General features: G+C 41.3%; 1 protein-coding gene across 6 annotated transcripts in view; it reads right to left on the bottom strand.

Annotated features, from left to right (window-relative positions):
• Positions 1-3,439: 3,439 nt before the first annotated feature.
• RNF152 (ring finger protein 152) overlaps positions 3,440-19,838 on the bottom strand; it is an 86,302-nt gene continuing 69,903 nt past the window's right edge. For 5 of the 6 annotated variants that reach the window (XM_077974585.1, XM_077974582.1, XM_077974583.1 and 2 more), the window contains one exon: positions 3,440-12,016. In XM_077974585.1, coding sequence (XP_077830711.1) covers positions 11,270-11,881 — 612 coding nt within the window. In that variant the 5' untranslated portion in view covers positions 11,882-12,016 and the 3' untranslated portion in view covers positions 3,440-11,269. 6 annotated transcript variants of the gene reach the window in all.

The raw sequence follows: 19,838 nt of genomic DNA, 5'->3' as shown, positions 1-19,838 counted from the left end.
GTACAAATTGCAGGGAGGCTGACAAGAGAAGCCAACTTACCTCAGAGAGAAGTCTCCATGCCCTATGCCTCCTTTTTCTCTTGTGATGCCTTCTTGAGTGTGTTTCCAGAAATGTTCCTCACTGATCCCAGTTCATCCCTTAGCTCTTATCCTAGAAGCCACTTTTTCCAGAACGCCTTTTCTGACTCTGCTCCTACCCCAAACCCATCAGGCAAGCCCATCAGGCAAGGCTTCCATCTGTCTTCCTTCTTACATGCATTCAAATCCCCTACACCTCTGCACTGGACCTGGACATTGTTTATTATCATTGCCTGTCTTTCCTACAAGACTCTAAGGTTCACATGAAGTCAGGGTTCAGAACATGATACCCCAATGTATGGCACCTTGGCATACTGAGTATTTTAAGCCGAAGGAAATTGAGAAAACTTCGAAAGCAGGAAGGTCTCTCTGACCTTCTCCACCCTCTTTCTCTTGAACTGGGCCATAGAAACTAGAATGCCACCTGCCCCTTCTTCTCTGAAGCAGACCTTAAAATCTAGGAAGCTCACTCTCTGATCTTCTTCCTCCTTTCTCCCCTGAAGATCCCCATATGACAGATACGTCACCCTATAACCAGAGAAAAGAAATGGCATGCAGGGATTCCAGGAGGAATCTGAACAAACGGGTCCTACTAAGTTCCCCCAACCCCCAGTTTATCACCATTAGATTAGACCCTTTTGTCCTCCAATTATACTTCTGCATGAGCGTCCATAAAAATAATTTCTTCTGAGTCTTTGGGTCCTTTTTCTGAAGGCTCCCATGTCACATAAAGTTTATATTAAATAAATGTGTTATGCACTTATCTTATTGATGGGTGTCAGCTGTAAACCTTGTGATGGGTGAGAAAAGAAGTTTCTCTTTCTCCCTACGTGGTCAGGGGCTGTTCCCACCTTGCTCATCTCAGCAGCCATCGTCCCCGCCCATCATGGAAACTCTGCGTGAAGTAACAAAAGGTTGAAGGGGCTTTCCTTCTCCCTAATTTTCCTCATTATTCCATAGAAATAATCCTTTCCTGGCCTGGTGCAGTGGCTCATGCCTGCAATCCCAGCACTTTCAGAGGCCCAGGCAGGTGAATCATCTGACGTCGGGAGTTTGAGATCAGCCTGACCAACAAGGAGAAACCCTGTCACTACTAAAAAATACAAAATTAGCCAGGTGTGGCGGCACATGCCTGTAATCCCAGCTACTGGGAGGCTGAGTCAGGAGAATCACTTGAACCCAGGAGGCGGAGCTTGCAGTCAGCTGAGATCGCACCATTGCACTCCAGCCTGGACAACAAGAGTGAAACTCCATCTCAAAAAATAAAAGAAGTAATCCCAAATCAGAGTGTTTTTCTGATCCCTCTTTAAAGATCTTCACCCTCTTAACCTTGAAAAAAATCTATGCCAAGAGTCCATGAAATGTTCACATATGCATGCGTATACACACACATGCACACATACATGTCTATACATTCACTTACTCTTGCAAATAATAAAAACAAATACGCATGTGCCAACACAATAAAGAGGGGATTCAAGGAGCAGTTTTGGGGAGTGAGAGAGACTGAATCGAATTATAGCTGTGTCATTATATGGGTCAAGTAAAATTGTGCAAAAGTTTTCAAATCTATAAAAAGCAAAGCAGAGATTCAGTCTTGATTCTAGAAACCCTTCCACTCCTCCCCTGCCATTTACATAGCCTAGTGCTATATTGTGTACACTGAAAATGGGTTTCTCTTCCAAGAATTATCTCTGAAAACAAAAGCATTAAGAAAAATAGTGTATTGGCAGGTAGATGGGCTTTCATTTCAGGAAATTAGGTGGAGTGTTGGAGGGTTGTGTGTGTGGGAGGCCTGAGGGTGACGATGGCATGCAGTGAATGCCAGACCTGGTTACCCTCTCTCTCTGCACCTTCATATCCCTCTGCCTAATCTTCAGCTACTCACACGCATTCTTCCTCTGCAGGGATCCTGGAGCTAGCATGGCCTCATCCTCTCCTTCCAGGCCCACATCCAGAGGCAGAAAACCTGTGCCACCACCAATAGTGTCATCTGAAGAGGTTGCCAATGTGTCTATTCCCAGGCAAGATGCACCTATAGAGCTTTCCCAAGAACCCCTCTCCTTTGCTCTGTCCCCATCAAGTCTACAGGTGAGTCTTGATAACATAAGAGTGTAGATACCATTGGCTCCCGGCATGAAGGAGCTAAGACCTGGAGAAGCCAGGGCATCTAAATGCCTTCCTTAAATGCCTCTCTGCCTTCCTCTAATCAAGTTCTTCTGTAGCTGATAGAGAGCTTCGAGAATGAGTAACCAACTCTAGCAAAGAAATTCCTGCCCACCCACCCACCTCTGCCCCATGCTACTTGAAACCAGGGAAATCCACAGATCAGAAATAAACTTGGCACATTTAAGAATACAGACAATACAATACTCCTTGCATTTTTGGTATAAGAAGTGGGTATTGAATCACAGTAATGTCTCTTATTTATGTATTTATTTATTTAGGAGAGAAGGTCTCACTCTGTCACCCAGGCTGGAGTACAGTGGCACAATCAGGCTCACTGTAGCCTCAAACTCCTAGGCTCAAGTGACTTCTAGGCTCAGCCTCATGAGTAAACTAGGACTACAGGTATGCACCACCATGCCTGGCTAATTTCCTCATTAATTTTTGTAGAGACAGAGGTCCCACTATGCTGCCCAGGCTGGTCTCAAACTCTTGGCCTCAAGTTATCCTCCAGCCTTGGCCTCCCAAAAAGCTGGGATTACAGGCATGAGACACTGTGCCTGGCCACATCTCACTTTTAAAACTATGGGGATTACTTTATAATTTCCCAGAAAGCCAGAGCATGCTTACACCTGCACCCAAGCATACCAGGTCATTGATAGCCCTTAATTACAAGTAGGCTACCTGTTAAACTAAATTGAAATTCATTGATATGATCCAGTTATTGAAAGACAGGATGCTTTTTGTCAAAAAAGGCTCTCCAAAATACCCTATTGATGAGAACATTAATTGAAGAACACCTTTCCAGACTCAGGGCCAAAAGGCCAAGTCACTCTACCTGACTACACAGGGGCTGTATGAAGTTGTTCTGTATACGGTGCAACAAGAGGGTTCTGGGGCCTGGGGCATGCAGCACAATTTCTAAACAGTGGAGGATAAAGGAAGGGCCACCAGAAGCCATGAAAACCCAAGTTGCAAAGACAAGCTTGGGCTTACTCATTAAAGATGTGTTCTTTGGCCTCTCAGAGGATCTACTTGAAAGTCACCTCCATTTGAAATCCTTGGCTCAGGATCTTCTTACTGCTTTATTACCCAAGTCTACTAAAATCCTTAGAATAACTGATGATGAAAATCTCACCAATTTTTTTTCTTTTCCTGGGGTTAGGAGGGGGGAAAAAAACAATACGTGAGTCTATTTGAAATCATTTTATGAATTTTAATCATAGCAAATGTGTTTTTACAGTAGTCATAAAATCAACATTACCACATATACAAAGGACAAGACACCAGTTTGGCATACAAAAATACCATATATTAAAATTGGGTTCATTGGAAAACTCAGGACTGGCTAAGACACCATCTATAACAGAGAGAGCAAGCAAGAATGCTTTTAAGACATTCAGATTTATAAACAGCAGCTTGATATCCCCTTTATGAAGTCAATATTTGGCAACATTTGGACAGTATTTTCTACACAGCCCAGCAGCTCATTTATCTGTCGGGCTATTTGGCCCTTAAAAAAAAAGCTCCTAAAATAAATAATCCACATAATTGTAAATGAAACACATCAAGGATTTGAGTTAATAGCCTCTGAGCAGCATTAATCTAGCCATTAGACTGGAATATTTGTTATCAAGAGGGCCAGGGAACCCACCGCTGAAGCTGTAGGGTGGGAGAAACCCTGGGCTGCAGCTACATGGCTTGTGTTGGGAGTTTGTAACAGTCCCAAGCTGAAACCAGCTTCCACACCTATGACTGTTGAGTGAGGCAAACACAAACAAGTGGTGAAATGAAAAAATATATGACAGCGACCAGGATATATAAACTGAAATATTCTTGAACTCATTTTCCCAACAGTACTGACATAATCAAGTCAGGATAGATCCACAGGAATAGGCCTTGCATTCAATGGTTAAGAGGATTCTAGAGTCTGTACTGATGTGGCAACCAACTCTAGAGCGGGCTCTGAAATTGCCTAGTGTGCTAACGATCCAAAGCACGAGCATAGGATAGGGTGACAGGGAAAATGGGGCCTCCTTGGACCCTCGTCAGCTGAGCACATTACCCCACGTGTCTTCAACTGAAGCATCCTGAATTGAACTTGGTAGTCCATACTGGAATGACAGATTGTGCTTAACTAAATTGTCCTAGTTGTCCTGTGCTTTCTCCAGCTGGTTTCTGCCATGTCTGCTTCAGCTCCTGTATGTCTTGTTTTGCAGCTGTACTCTTCCTTTATTAAGTATTTTTTCCCTCTCTGGGTATATCTGCCTGTCCCTTGACATAGATCCAATGCTTCACCTCTCCTCTCTCTCTCCCACTCCCTCTCCCTCTCCTTTTCCCTCTCCCTCTCCCTCTCTTTCTCCCTCTCCCTCTATTTAATAGTTGGGTTGTCCCTCAATCCAGAAAATCCTATGAGGATTTGTAAATGAAATCTTCATAGAATTTTCCTAAAGCACAGTGTAAGGTACCAGCTACTGTGTTCTGCCACTATTTAACAGAGGTATCAACTAGATCCCCTTTAAGAGGCATTGGTCATCTCCGTTTCCTTCTGTTTACAGCCCATGCTCTTCCACCACTATTATATCCAACTGTCTACTTCTGGATCTTCAAAAAGCAAATGTTGAATTAAAAATGGACCATCCCTTTGGAAAACTCCTGTTAGAATAACCCAATAACTCACACCCCAAGGAGATTACAGAAGACTTTCACATGGGCTACTAGCCCTACATCCCATGGCAATAAATTTAGAGCAGTGTTCTAGAACAAAGACAACTACAGGGAAGCACTCCCAGAAAAACAAAGAAAATGCATGCTGTTGCAGACTTCAAGAGGTCCCTCAGTACTCTGCCCCAAATATTACTGATTGTCCCTAAAAATATAATAGTATGAATAATATAAAAAACCTTAGATTAGAATAATAAAATCTAGCTTATGAGATGAGTGTTTCAAGCACCACTGCATCATAGGTGAGATATATATATAGTGGGATACCCCAGGCAGTGAATTCTGAAAAAAAAAAAAGTCATTGGCTCGACTGAGCAAGAAAATTTGTGCAGAAAAATGGGAACCCAAATTGCAGGGGTTCAGGAATAATGGTGCACTTGCCCTAACCACTTGAGCAGATCCAAAAATAAGGTATTTGGAAGAAATTAAATGCCCCACCTGCTAATGTTCTTTAATGATCAACGGCTTTCCAATAAAATGTATACAGTAGAACCTACCTCTTCATATATTTGAAAAGTTTCAAGTGTTTATATGGACACTCCCAAAGGTAGTTAGTTTGACGTAATGTATGCAGCCCATAGCAATGGTTAAGAAATTAACATCTAATCCAATATTGTATAACTCACAAATTGGAAAACATGACTAATAAGATTTTACTTGATTTTTAACTCCAATTACAGCTAAATCATGGTGTGTGTGTATGTGTGTGTAGTAAGTCAGTTGTGTCAGAAAAATCAATGGCTTGAATTTCCACTTATCTTTTAGAAGTGTTTCATGTCCGCTGGGTGCGGTGGCTCACTCCTGTAACCCCAGAACTTTGGGAGGCCGAGGCGGGCAGATTACCAGAGGTCAGAAGTTGGAGACCAGCCTGACCAACATGGAGAAACCCTGTCTCTACTTAAAATAATACAAAATTAGCCGGGCATGGTGGCGCATGCCTGTAATCCCAGCTACTCGGGAGGCTGAGGCAGGAGAATAGCTTTAACCTGGGAGGTGGAGGTTACAGTGAGCTGAGATCACGCCATTGCACTCTGGCCTGGGCAACAAGAGTGAAACTCCATCTCATAAATAAATAAATAAATATATAAATAATTGTCTCATGTTGAACAAAATTCGGCAACTGAACATCATTGCTTTTGAAATAGACTACTACTTTCAAAACAGCTACTGAATTATCTTGACTACCTTATTCTTCTCAGTAGTTTCTGTTTTGGTAAGAATTACCTTGTGGGTGACAATTTACTGAGAATGATGGAAATGTCAAGCAACAGCTTCTCTATCTAGGTCAGGGATGACAGACTGACTACCTGACACTTCTTATGTGGAAACAAAATGCTGACTGGTGGGCAGCATCATTTTTCTGAGAAAAGATAGAAATTGAAGTCTTTTGTGTATCACTCCTCTTGCACTGATAACTTTTGAACTTCTATCTTCCTCTTAAGGCTAAAGAAAGATTACTATCTTGGCAAAAAATAAAATAAAATAAATGACTTTTAAAGGCAAGCTAAGAAGGAAAGTCTTGCCCATTGATGAGTTCTAGAAAAAAGCCCCAAAAAACAAAACAACCCATTTCTGCTAAAATGAAGTAAATGCATTTTGTATATATTCCATTTGGAAAACAATGAAAAGTAGACTAACCAATTTTGAAACAACGTAAGTTTTCAAATAAAGGGATGGGAACTCTTCAAATCAAAATCTAGACTGGAATAAATACCAGATTATCAGTAAGAATCGGGTCTTTATGGGAAAATATATCTGAAACTGAATTTTCTGCTTCCTTTTATTTAGCTAAAAAGTAATTCTTGTAGCTTTAGTAACCTTCAAGTCTTTAAATTTCACGGACAATACTTTTTACTGTTAAAAGAAGTGCTTTTGTGCAAAGCTTCAAATCTTCAACTCTCAGTGATAACTGAAATTTTTGCTTAAAAAAGACAGTGACTAAAACAATGTCAAATCTCATTCTAAAAATAGTACCTACATTTTAGTCTGGCATCTGAAAAATGATGCCCACATATGCCCACACCAAATACAATGACAAGCTGGCCTTCAAGGGCAAACAAAACCAGTCTGAACACTGCAAAGCATGCTTGCTCTTACATTTGCACCTTACTAATACAGCAATGAAGTTTGGATAAGATATTGGAAGTGAACAGGGATTTCATTAGGCTTTTTTTTTTTTTTTCCCTGTAACATTTATTTTTTGGCCACAAGACCCAATTTCACAGTACGGGTCATGCATAGCTTGCAAGTCAAACGTTTTACAGCTACTGTCTAACTACTATTTTTGGACAACAGGTTCACATGCAACTAATGATCCCAGAAAAGCAGCTTAATAAAGCACTCTTTAAGCTTCACTGATCATTCCTTGGTCTAAAGTCTATAAGCAACAGTTCCAAAGGGCAACAATGAATTTTTACTGTCATACTTGAGATCATACACTTTTTAAGCCCAGAAAGGAATTTTTTGCCTTTTTCTACCTGCATGTTCCTAGCCCACAAACTCTTTTCTTAGCCTCACCGCTACGCCATTAATACCTTGATGCTAGATCTCCAAGCACAATCACCTAGAACTGCATTGTTCAATATGGCAACCACTAGACACATACGGCTATTTATATTTCAGCTAATTAAAATTAAATAAAATTTGAAATCCAGTTCTTACCTTGTAGTAACCCCATTTTAACTGCCTAAAAGTCTGGTGGCTACTATACCAGATGGCACAGGTTTTCGAGCATTTCCATCATCACAGAAAGCCCTATTGAACAGAGCCCATCTAGAAGATCTCACGGGTTATACCATCACATGGTTTAACCTTCAAGGGACCCAATCTGTAAGCCATGCAAAAAATTAAACTTAATTCTATTTTTAAAGAAAATATCTTAGAGCTTTCTGATCACTAAGTATGACTGGAACCGAAAACCGAGTTGCCTTTTCATCACAACTTATGCCCCAAGTCATTATACAAAATTTTTCCAAAGACAATGCTTCTTAGTAGCATTCTTGGCTCTACTTAACATATTAAGCATTCTCTTACTTATTTCAAGATCATTAATAAAGATGAAAACTCATGCTTCTTATAGTTTACTATTTACACAACACTCACTGTCCTTTACATACAAGTGGGGTGGGAGGTTTGGACACCAATGTTTTACAATTTTAAAAACTCAAACCACATGGTTTGATAGTTGTCTTTCAACATCTATACTCATCCCTAAGTCAACCCTCCTTTCATTTTCCCAGAGAGGTAGATGCTAACTAAAATGAGTACATAAACCTACAAAAAAAATCCTTTGAAGTAGTAGTTGACTCAATAAAGGGTATTCATCAACCCTAGAAAGGATCATAGCCAGATAGAGATGTAGACAGACCTAGGATGGAACAAGAAGACACTGCAGTGCAAAGTTCATATCCCCCCTTGTCTGCAGAATTACAAAATGGACTAATCTACAAAATGAAGCCACCGGAGGCTGCTTTCAGCTCTAACTTTCTGTGCTTTCCAGTTGTGACTTTTCATTAATGTGCAAGTATGAATTCTGGCCTCTTGTGTCAGTGGACTTTGGTTACATGGGTAGATGTGTTTGGTAAGGGTCATTGGTAAATTCCAGAAGAGGCCAGAGCAATGGGATGCCAAGCAACATTAAAACATCACTAAGCCTATAAAATTCTATCTGGCAGACTGAGATTCTCTCTCTCTCTCTCACACACACACACACGCACACACACACACAAGAATGCACACCCCAACAAACAGGTACACAAATAACTGCAGGTAGAATCCATTTAAACAATTTAAACAATGTTTCTTAGGTCAATAAGACTCGCAAAAAAAAAATTAATAATCTGATTTGGGTTGTTATTATTAAATTTAAGGTCAAGAATCTACCATACAGCCGATTAATTTTGCACGCTTAATGGCAGCTCTAGCACAGGATTGTTTTTAAGTAAAAGTTCTATGGACATTTTTACAGATTTGCACTAAGAAACACAGGACACTATCATTACACATATTAGTGTCTATATCTAACCTACTTTAACAAGTAGAGCTCTATCACGTACTACACTACAGAATCAGTCATTTCATACTGTACAGAAACATATGCAGATATCACTCACAAAATTAATCTGAATATGGCATAGCTTAAAATTGCAAGGGTAAAGTCTATTTGAAATGTAGCATTCTCAATGCAACATTTCTGTGGTGTGTGTTTGTGTGTGTGTGTGTTTGTGCGTGTGTTTGTGTGTGTGTGTGTGTGTATTTTCCTCCAAGAGAAATAGAAATTAGGTCAGACATGCATCACAGCAGCCTGGGAGAGTTTGAGAAACTGACACTAACCCAACAGTATATTATGTTATGTAATAGAGGATAGTATTCAGCTAATATGATACCTAAATTATTAATACCAAATAAATCCTAGATTATTTGTTGTATAATGCCCAAGAGCTTACACAATAAAATGGCATTTTAACCTAATTTCTATTTTGAGCTTTCAAATACATTTCCTAAAGGTTTTATGACAAATTTGAAAAATCATAGCTCATAATTTTATGTTGAAATTCTCATGCCAATTAGCGGTATTAGCTTTGTATTGTAGTCACTATATTTTTGTTTTATTTCACATTAATTCCATCACTTTTATATGCATATTTTGTGCTGCTTGAAAATAACAGGTAGCATGTAAATAAATTAAATTGTCTTGACCTCACAGGGCTATTTTCTAGCCTTGCTTTTTGGAATTAGCCCTGCTTGTCTTTCCTTCACTTCCCCCCACCCTCCTCACCATTTTCAGGGATTCAGTGGAACATAAAAACAGTTATATTTATAAGTGGAGTCCGTGTCACATACCACTTGCTTCATGAATTCCTTAAAAGAAGTTAGATGAGAACTGTAAAGCTCACAGCTATTTCTGAATGCACATGCACCCAGGGATAGGAATTTATCACTCACTTCTGGCAGATCTTTCTTCATGAGCATCTATAATCATTACACATTTAAGAATATTTGACAGTTTATGAGGAACTGGTCCACTTATATTGGGAATTTCAGCTGTTAGTTTACCTTGCCACTTTTGTCAGTAAAAACTGTTAAAATGCAGAAGATCTTCTCTCTTATATCAACAAGAGGAAACTGGAATTCTAACTGGCTTAACTCTTGTGGAAGAGCATCTTTCAAAAAAGAATCACAGACCATCTATTAAAATGCCCTCCCGGGTTGGCCGTCAATCACAACACTCATGGCCAGCACGAGACTCCAAAACCAGAAGAAAAGACACTCTTCTGTTACTCTCCATTTGCCTCTTACAAAAGGCAGGACTTCAATACACAGATGAGGGGTGAGTGTTGCAGGTGACGGGCAGAAGACTCCCTGCTGGGTCAAGATGTCCATGAAGTGGCCACCGCTTCAGAGGCTGGACTCACTCATGCCCAATTAAGTCTTAATCCAGGATTCTTCAGCAAAGACTCAAACACCTGAGGTAAATCAAATTAGACACACATACATACACACACAAATACACAGTATTTACATTTGAAATTCTTGTTTGTGAGATGGCTTGAGAAAAATCGGCATACAGGTTTCCTGTGGGATTACACATTTCTCATGATTTCTCGGTTTATTGCTCCCCTGTTGAGCTTTCAGTTTCATAAACACGTAGCAAGTTCTAATTACAAGTGAAGAAAATGAAGGTTCATGACAAAACACAACACATTGGAGACACTTGTTCAAATATTTTCTCCAAAAAAAAAAGGACTGTCCATTTTGACTTATTTTGTTTTGGTGCCATTCAAAACGTATTAAAGCCTTAGCAACTAAATGAAGACTGGGTTTCAATAAAAAGAAAAAAAAAAAAGTAAAGAAGCCAGCAGTGCATGTCTTCACTGAATTTTTACACGGATTCGCAGGTTTAATTCTACTTGTCTATATAGCATCTTTGTCTGAATCTACCACATTTAGAGAAGGTCACATTGTACACACTTGTACAGTTTCACGTCTAAGTAGAATATGTCTATCTTGTAACATGATTTTGAAAAATCATAAATTACAGTCCATTGAATACATGATTATGAGGATGCATGCAATCATCTTCCAAGCTGTTGCCATCAACACTCAGAACAATTCGCTTGGTATCTTGTTGAGACCTCACCTTCTGCCCTTTGTGTCTGTTTTGGGGTAATCAAGAGGCAATGCAGAGGCCGGGCTCAGCACCAAATGGTCAGTGTCGCCCCCCATCTTCTCACCGGGATCTCATCATCAACCTGCTCAACCCCTAAGTTGGCACCCACAAGAGACTTCCCTGTAGCCCTGTTCAGCCACAGGATATCACAGTGAAGCGCTTAGAAATGCAAGACATGTTGTGGAGCACGATGCCGAGGAGGAAGACCAGGACGCAAGCCACCAAGATGACAGTGCACACCCCCGACCAGGTGGAGCTTTTCACCACGCCCCGCCTGTCCTGCTCCTCCTCCGCTGCCTCCTGGGGAGCCCCACCTTGCAGAGGCTGCTGTTCAGCAGGGATGGTCACCACGGTGACGGACTTCTGCTGGCTCCCGGGCAGCAGGCGGCAGCCCATGTCTCCGGGCAGCAGCGCACGCTCCTTGGAGATGGGCAGGGGCAGCATGTAGCACCCATTGCTGGGAAGTTTGATGAAGACCGGGGTGTGTTCGGAAGTGTGTGGAATGGCGATGACAGCCAGGACCTCTGGGTCATCGGGGAGCTGTGACACGGAGAAGCCGGGGGGCAGCTTGGTGACACCGCGGCACCAGGGGCACCGCACGTCCTTCTGGCTGGTCCTCATCTGCTGGAGGCACACTGAACAGCAGGTGTGCTTGCAGTCCAGCAACTTGGGCCTGCGCCGGGGGCTGTAGTAATTGAAACAGATCTGACATTCCAGCAGAGAGTCCTGGGACAGCGTCTCCATGGTGGTCTGTGAGCAGGAAGGGCAAGGCCAAGGTGAAGGGGAAGGAGCTGCTTCTCAGAGGCTGCCGCCCTGTGTCTTTGCAGTGCGGGTGATGGCGAGCTCACAGGCATCCAGTACTCACAGGTGTGTTCATTTCTGAGAGAGACAAACAATGCAAACAATCTTAATCATTTCAAAGAAGTTGAGATGTCAACATATCTAATGGATTTATACCATTGCTCAAAAGACTTGACACTGGGTCAAAAGTCTAAAAATGTACCACTCTTGAGACTACAGGATTCCCATAACGCCCAGTGAAAGGTAAATGAAAGTTGTCTCCGAGAGCATGTCATGGCAAATACTTCGTTCATTTCTAAAAAAATGAACACCTCCAACAGGTGTAGATGATGCCTCTGCATTTCATAAAGAGAGAGTATTTTGTTTCTGTTTTGTACATTTCAGCAAACTCTGGGTCATCCTTCTAAAATATACTGGAGAAACTCTCCTGCTTCCAATAAGTTAATAGCATTTCCTAGAAGTAAATTCCTCTCCTTAGATCCTCTGACCTTTTTTCCTGACTCTATTTACTCACTCGTAAGTCTTAATTGCAAGATTTAGGCAACTTCACAAACCTAGGTATAACTAGCTTGCTCAGTTTACATATATGGGTTAGGACTATTCCTCTTCACAGAGAATTAAAGTGACACTACAGAAGAAGCACGTGAAGGCATCTTTCATCTTTCCCACCAAACCATTTGAAGAGAACAAAACAAAAAACCCCAAACAGCAACAAAACCAAAAGCAGCAGTGAACCTTAAGGCAGTGTGGATCACAAAGGCACAATCATCACAAACGCATCACTGACATTTTCCAGTCAGTTCTTTTTGTTTCATTACTACTTAGGCATGTACCAAGTAGCATGACTAAAAGCAAGTATAATTGACCCTTGAACAACACAGGTTTGAACCACATGGATCCACTTAAGTACGAATTTTTTGAATAGATACAGTCAGCCCTTTCTATGAGTGGGTTCTGCATCTGCGACCAAATGACATCTAAAATACAGCATTCTCAGGATGCAAAGTCCCTGTATACCAAGGGCCGTCTTTTCATATTCTTGGGTTTTATAGTACCAACTGTGGGCCTTGAGTATTTGCAGGCTTTGGTATACATGGGGGTCCTGGAACCAAAGCCCTCAGATAGAGAGATGACTGAACCATTAATTCACTAATTGAAATAAAATATTCTATAGTTAAAGGTTGTCAGGGAAGACTGGCAAGCATTTCTCATTGTAAAAAAAACAACAACAAACAAAAACAAAAACAAACAAAACTGTTAGCATCCTGGTATGGAGGGGAGGCAGAGAAACTCAGTTCAGCTTCACTGAAGTTTGGGAATGCCCTCTAATGTTCCACTGGCATTTCAATAAAGGCTGCCTGACTCAGTTTCCCATTGAAAGCATCCAAATTATGTGTCCCAGGATGGAGTCATGATGACTCTAGAAAGAACTACTCAATCACTATTGCAGAAAAAATTGCTAGTCCTAGAACCCCACCAACACCTAGAGATGGGAACTATAACAAATAGATAAGCTCCTTCACATTTTTCTTAAAATTAACTCTTCTTTTTTCTTTCTAATTTCCTTTGTGAAATTAAGAAAGCACCTCCACCCATGACACATAAGTGTTAACAATCGAAATTAAGAATGCAGCAAAAGCCAACCTGGCTGATGTGGGGGCTCACACCTGCAATCCCAGCATTTTGGAAGGCTGAGGAAGGGGAATCATTTGAGCTCAGGAGTTCCAGACCAGCCTGGGCAACATGGTGAAACCCTATCTCTACAAAAAAACAAAAACTAGGCAGCCATGGTGGCACGCACCTCTAGTCCCAGCTACCCAGTAGGCTGAGGTGGGAGGACCACCAGAGCCTGGAAGGTTGAGGCTGCAATGAGCCATGTTTGCACCACTGCACTCCAGCCTGGATGACAGAGTGAGACCCTGTCTCAAACAAAACAAAACAACAATGAAAAAAAAAAAAACCAGTTCAAAGACAAAAACAACCACTGTTAAAAACTAGTAACAATCAAAAGATCAACATACTTTAAAATAAAATATATTAGCTACACTAAAAGCACTTAAGTTACCGAAAGTGAAATACAGTAATGTAGCATTCAGAAAGTTCATATCAGGATCAACTACATAGCTATCCACTAATTCAAAAAATATTTATGGAATATCTATTATGCACAAACCACAATGCTAAATACTGTAGGATATAAATCAGACCCAGATTCTACCTGAAAACAACTTAAACTTCGGTAAGAAGGAACACATGAATGTATTTTCTTCTTTCATTCATTTATTCATTCAAATTTTCATTGAATATCTGCTATGTGTCAAGCATGATGTTTCTTTTTGTCCCTTGTAACTAAGATCTTGTCATTGCCCATAAGAAAGTCCTGGCCTAGAGATGGGAGTGCTAAGTACTTAGACAACTGTAACGTAAATACAAGGTACCCTAAGGGAGCCGAAGGAATCAGGGAGAGTTTAGTGAAAACTCTGGATTATGGAATTAGACACATAAAATCAGGGGATTTGGTGTTATGGAATCAGCATGAGCAAAGGAAAGAAGGTTGAGTGATTACAGAATTATTTCCTACTCTACGTGGGACACTGGCTAGAGGATTGTTTCTAATACTAGAGTAACTTACAGAAGTCTTCTCTAAGAGTTTGATCGGTTTAGCTCTTAACAATCTCTGATACAGATGCCTTTTAAAGAAATAAAACTCTCAGAGAACCTGCAAGCACTCTCCCCAGAACCAACCAGGGATAGCAGATCACACAGGGAGGGGAGAAATGAGCTTAGTCAGGCAGAGGCCACAGACTGCGGACCATGGGCAGCCCCCAGTTCAGGCCAAGGATTCAGGAGTGAGCAATGGGAAGACACCAGAAAGGTTAAGGGTAGCAGAACAATTCATTCAAGGGAAGACTGGAAAGACCTATTGGGAGGCTATCACAACATTAGGCCAGAGTTAATGTGTAGCTGAAGTGAATGGTGATGATTAGCACGGAATGATGAGATGTGTGAAGAGGTTCACAGAATTCCAGCAGGATCTTGCAGGGTATTACAATGAGGTTGTACAGGGAAAGAAGCCAAAAATGAAGCCTTTAGAGGAAGGTAGTGTCATTATGAGAAATAGGGATCACGAAGAGAAATACAGTGAGTTCTGTTCGGGCCATATTCCATTGGAGGTGCTGGGGAAGGTATTTAAGTTAATCAGGAAGATATTAAAGAGTCAAAGAGAAGGTCAGGCACAGTAGCTCACACCTGTAATCCCAGCACTTTGGGGGGCCAAGGCAGGCAGATCACTTGAGGCCAGGAGTTCAAGACCAGCCTGGCCAACATAGTGAGATGCTGTCTTTACTAAAAATAAAAAAAATTAGCTGGGTGTGGTGGTGTACATCTGTAATCCCAGCTACTCAGGAGGCTGAGGCAGGAGAATCACTTAAACCTGGGAGGTGGAGACCACAGTGAGGCAACATCGCACCACTGCCCTCCAGCCTGAATGACAGAGTGAGATGCCATCTCACAAAAAAAAAAAAAAAAAAAAAAGAAGAGTCAAAGAGAGTAGGATAAAATTCTTCTATAATTTTATACCCAAGGTAATACATTTTTTTTTTCTTAAAACAAAATACAGGGTTCGTTGGTGAATCCTTTTCTATCTCTCTCCAGGTTAAAGTGCACAGACAGAGATCAGGTGAGACTATGATTGACCCTACGGAGATGTGGCTGTGCCTGTGGGGAAGGATTGATCACGCTGAGCTACGGGTGGGTAGAAACAATAAAATGAGGCAGGGTATAAAATTGTACAGACTCCTGCAGTTTTACGAATTTGGAGAGACTTTTCCTTAACAACTGCACCCAGGACAACCACCCTCAATTGTAAATGAGGTTGAGGACAAAAATGTTTCATGACATTCTATCAAAACAGTGACCACCGATTTACTTATTAACCTTCTTTCCTTCCATACTATTTGCCTTAACTTCTACATAACAATGTGGGAAGCAGCTCAGCAGGGTGGGAAGAACCGACATTTCGGACTCAAAGAACCTTGGGCTCTAAGCCTAGCTCTGTCACTAACCAGCTGTGACACCAGACCAAAGTCATTTACCTTTTCTGAGGCTGCTTTCTCCCTGGCCAAGCAAGGATGATGGAGCTGTGGTTGAAGGTCAAGCGAGCTCAGGGGATCCACATTCTTCCACACAGTGAAAGGTTCAGAGAGGACAGGGCTTGTTCTCCACTTCCTCTCCACTCAGTCTAGTGCTCTGCGCTGAGGCACAGAGCTGCCCAGAGGCCCTTCCTGGCTATCAAAGAGCTGCCACTTGGAACAGCCTAGGAGGAGGCACGCAAGTGTTCTTCCTGGCCCTGCCCCGAGACCTACGCACCATCATTTGTCAACAAAACCACTAGGCAATTTTACTCATAAATTTATGTTCCAAGTAATGTTCTCTTGATTTAAGCTTCCTTAAAATTAGATTATCCTATTCAATTTCCAACTCTATCCAAGTAAGTTCTAGGCCTTACAATTCAAGCTGAACGTAAAAACAGAATGGGAAAAAGTTCCTATTTTCCACGCTCAGCCACTTAAGCCATTTTGACAGCAGCCCCTCTCTGATTTATGCACTGATGTGTTCTACATGAAGCCAGCCTGTACTGCATTCCAGTTTATTTTCTGGAGCATAATTAGTAATGATGATGATTCGTTAGGTCAAGAGAAGGAAATTTATGAGGCTATGGAGTGAAGCTAATGATAAATCATTCTTTCCAAACCCTTTCATCATAAAGTCTAAAGATGTGCGTCAACTATAGAAGAAAGAATGGAAACAAAGTCCACACAGACCAGAGAAGAAATTCAGAGTTCCCTATCAAGTGTGTTATAATAAACACATATCAGTGATTACTTTAGGGCAGGGGTCTGCAACCCCCAGGCCACCAAGCGGTACCAGTCTACAACCTATAAGGAACCAGGCTACGCAGCAGAAGGTGGGCAGCTGGTGAGAGATAATCCCTGCCTGAGCTCCACCTCCCGTCAGATCAGCGATGGCATTAGATTCTCATAGGAGCATGAACCGTATTGTGAACTTCATACGTGAGATATCTAGGTTGCACACTCCTTATGAGGATCTAACTAATGTCTGATGATCTGAGGTGGAACAGTTTCATCCTGAAATCATTGCTCCCTGCCCATCCGTCCTGTGGAAAAATTGTCTTCCACAAAACCCATCCCTGGTGCCAAAAAGGCTGGGGGCTTCAGAGACCTGTGTTTGGCCTTGTTTACCTTACAGGAAGAGCAAGATGTGATACTCCAATAAAATACTCATTAAGATTTAAAGGGCAAGAGTACTTCAGTAGAATGCATAAGAACAAGTATATAAGAAAATATGTGAGAACAATTTTTAAATGTCACCACAATTTATTTGAAAATAACTTAAAGTCAAGGTCAAAGAGAAAAACAGACCACAAAGAGAAGAACAGTAGCTCAGGGAGGGCATTCTCAAAAAATGGATGGCTCCCAAGATAGAACTTATTTCAAACATAACCTCATAAAACAGCACCTAGTTACATAAATAATATTAATTGAACAACACACAGATAAACAAAGGGGGTCTTTGTGTTGTTGTTGCTGTTGTTATTTTGAGGCCATAGATATTGGGTACTTTTGAAAGTCCTTTACAATAACAATTTACTTTCACAAAATAAAATTTCTTTTTAAAAACTATACATAATTTTATTCATCTTTTGAAAAGGTACGGGTGTGACAAAGTGCGCCCATTCATTTGGTAGGTGGTAAAATAGCAAAGCTCTCCAACATTGAATTTTTATAATCCCAGTTGCTTTTAGAAGTCCAGGGATATGAGCCCAAGGACCAAAAAAGCCAGTGAAGTAGATAATCCAGATCGTTTTACTCTGCTTACACTCTTAAGAACCTTCATACATTCTGCGACTGTGGGGTTAATTATGAAGCCTCTCTGTAGAATTGTGGCCTTATCTGATATTGATTACATCTGGCTGACCTTGAAGCGTTCCAGTTGATAGTCTCTATGAGGACCTTAAATTCAATGGTTGTGTTGGGAAAAAACTCAGATGCAGAGATTAAACTAGGCACTACGTTGCTTTTCTTTTCCTATTGAAATAGCACATCTTTCTGATACAGGCCATCTACTCAAATCTTCAATAAAATATAAATATTTGAAATGGGATTAAACAAAATAATCACAATTCCATTTCATCTGATATTTCAGCTGGCTTGCCAGCCACTTAGTTATATTGGATCTTAGCAAACACTCCAATTAGTGGCAAGAATGGGAATGCCCGGTGACAGATGTGTCATTGACTTTTTGTCCTCTGGTAGCAAAAAGCAATCCTTCCAGGACACAACTGCTGCATACACGCATCGTCCAACTGATGTAACTACAGTCATTGTTTTAATGGAGCAGGACTCTGACAAATCTCAACTGAGAATTCCATTGGCTCGAGCTCTAATATTTGCACAGTTTCCTCCTATGAGCATCCTGGTTTTGCTGTATTTGATGAAGCAAAGAATCCAGAAAGTGAAAACTGTCATTTATACATGTTTTTTGTTTTTTTGAGATGGACTCTCACTCACCCAGGCTGGAATGCAGTGGTGAAATCTCAGCTCACCGCAACCTCCGCTTCCTGGGTTCAAGCTATTCTCCTGCATCAGCCTCCTGAGTAGCTGGGATTACAGGTGTGCACCACCATGCCCAGCTAATTTTTTTTGTATTTTTAGTAGAAATGGGGTTTCGCCATATTGGCCAGGTTGGTCTCGAACTCCTGACTTCAAGTGATCTGCCTGCCTTAGCCTCCCAAAGTGCTGTGATTACAGGCATGAGTCACCATGCCCGGCCTTTTGGTTATTTAAGATGTTTAAATATTTAAACAGGGAATAGGGCAGGGGATGCTGACAGTACTGGAGGCCACCTGACCGAGGTGGCGGAGGCAGGCAGGATGGGACAGAGAGAATAACAGTGGCTGACCCAGACAAAAGCAGCACACCATCTAGAAGGCCAAGGTCAGCCCAGGAACTCACCACACAACTGAAGGCCTGGCCCTGCCAGCACAGCCCGCTAGGAAAAGTGTGGGCCCAACTGGCCTGGCTGCAGCCTAGGTGCTGTCCCCATCTGCATGTGCCATGGAGCCAAGGGCATCCTGTGCCAGGGGACTCTGCTAGGGCATGTGCCAATTCTGTCACTACAAAACTCAACTCATCAAGCTCCACGGTCACCAGAGAGGTATTTACCCAGCCCCGGGTGCATTTCATTTACGTCAAATTAACAAACAATGAATGAATTTGACCCCTCCACGGTTTGGTGATGCATATTTAAAAATGAAAGTATATTGGAATCTAGACATTTTTAGGAATTAAAGCCACATGTCATTATTGCAATGAGTGATGATAACTACTGGTTTTTGTTTGGACATCTGCCAATCATTACTATTAGGAATCAGGAGATAAGGATTCTAGCTCTTATTCTGTCCTCACGTAGATAGGTTACCTTAAGCAAATAAACTCTAGATGAACCTCCTATTTCCTCCCCGACAAATAAGGACTCTGGACTAGATGGTCCCCTAAAGCACCTTCTAGTAAAAATATTCTGACCTAAATAATTGCTTAAAACACTGCTGGGTTTCCAACTGCATGGCAGTACTACCAGGCCACTTATTCTATGCTTCTCATCCCTGACAGATGATCTACAAATATTATCTGTTAGTGATCTGGCAAGAATGCACATTTATGTGAGATGGGGGAGTGGGCATGTAAACTACTTAGAAAGTTCTCCCTTTATGCCTTCAACTTAATGAACGCATCTAGCTAGAGCCCATACCCTAACAGAAAATGCTACAACTTCAATTTTTTAGCAACTGTCAAAAGAAAAACTCCTTCAAGTCTAATCA

The sequence above is a fragment of the Macaca mulatta genome, chromosome 18 (assembly GCF_049350105.2).
Source record: "Macaca mulatta isolate MMU2019108-1 chromosome 18, T2T-MMU8v2.0, whole genome shotgun sequence".
NCBI lineage: Eukaryota > Metazoa > Chordata > Mammalia > Primates > Cercopithecidae > Macaca > Macaca mulatta.
This window is presented reverse-complemented; position numbering and strand designations above follow the sequence as displayed.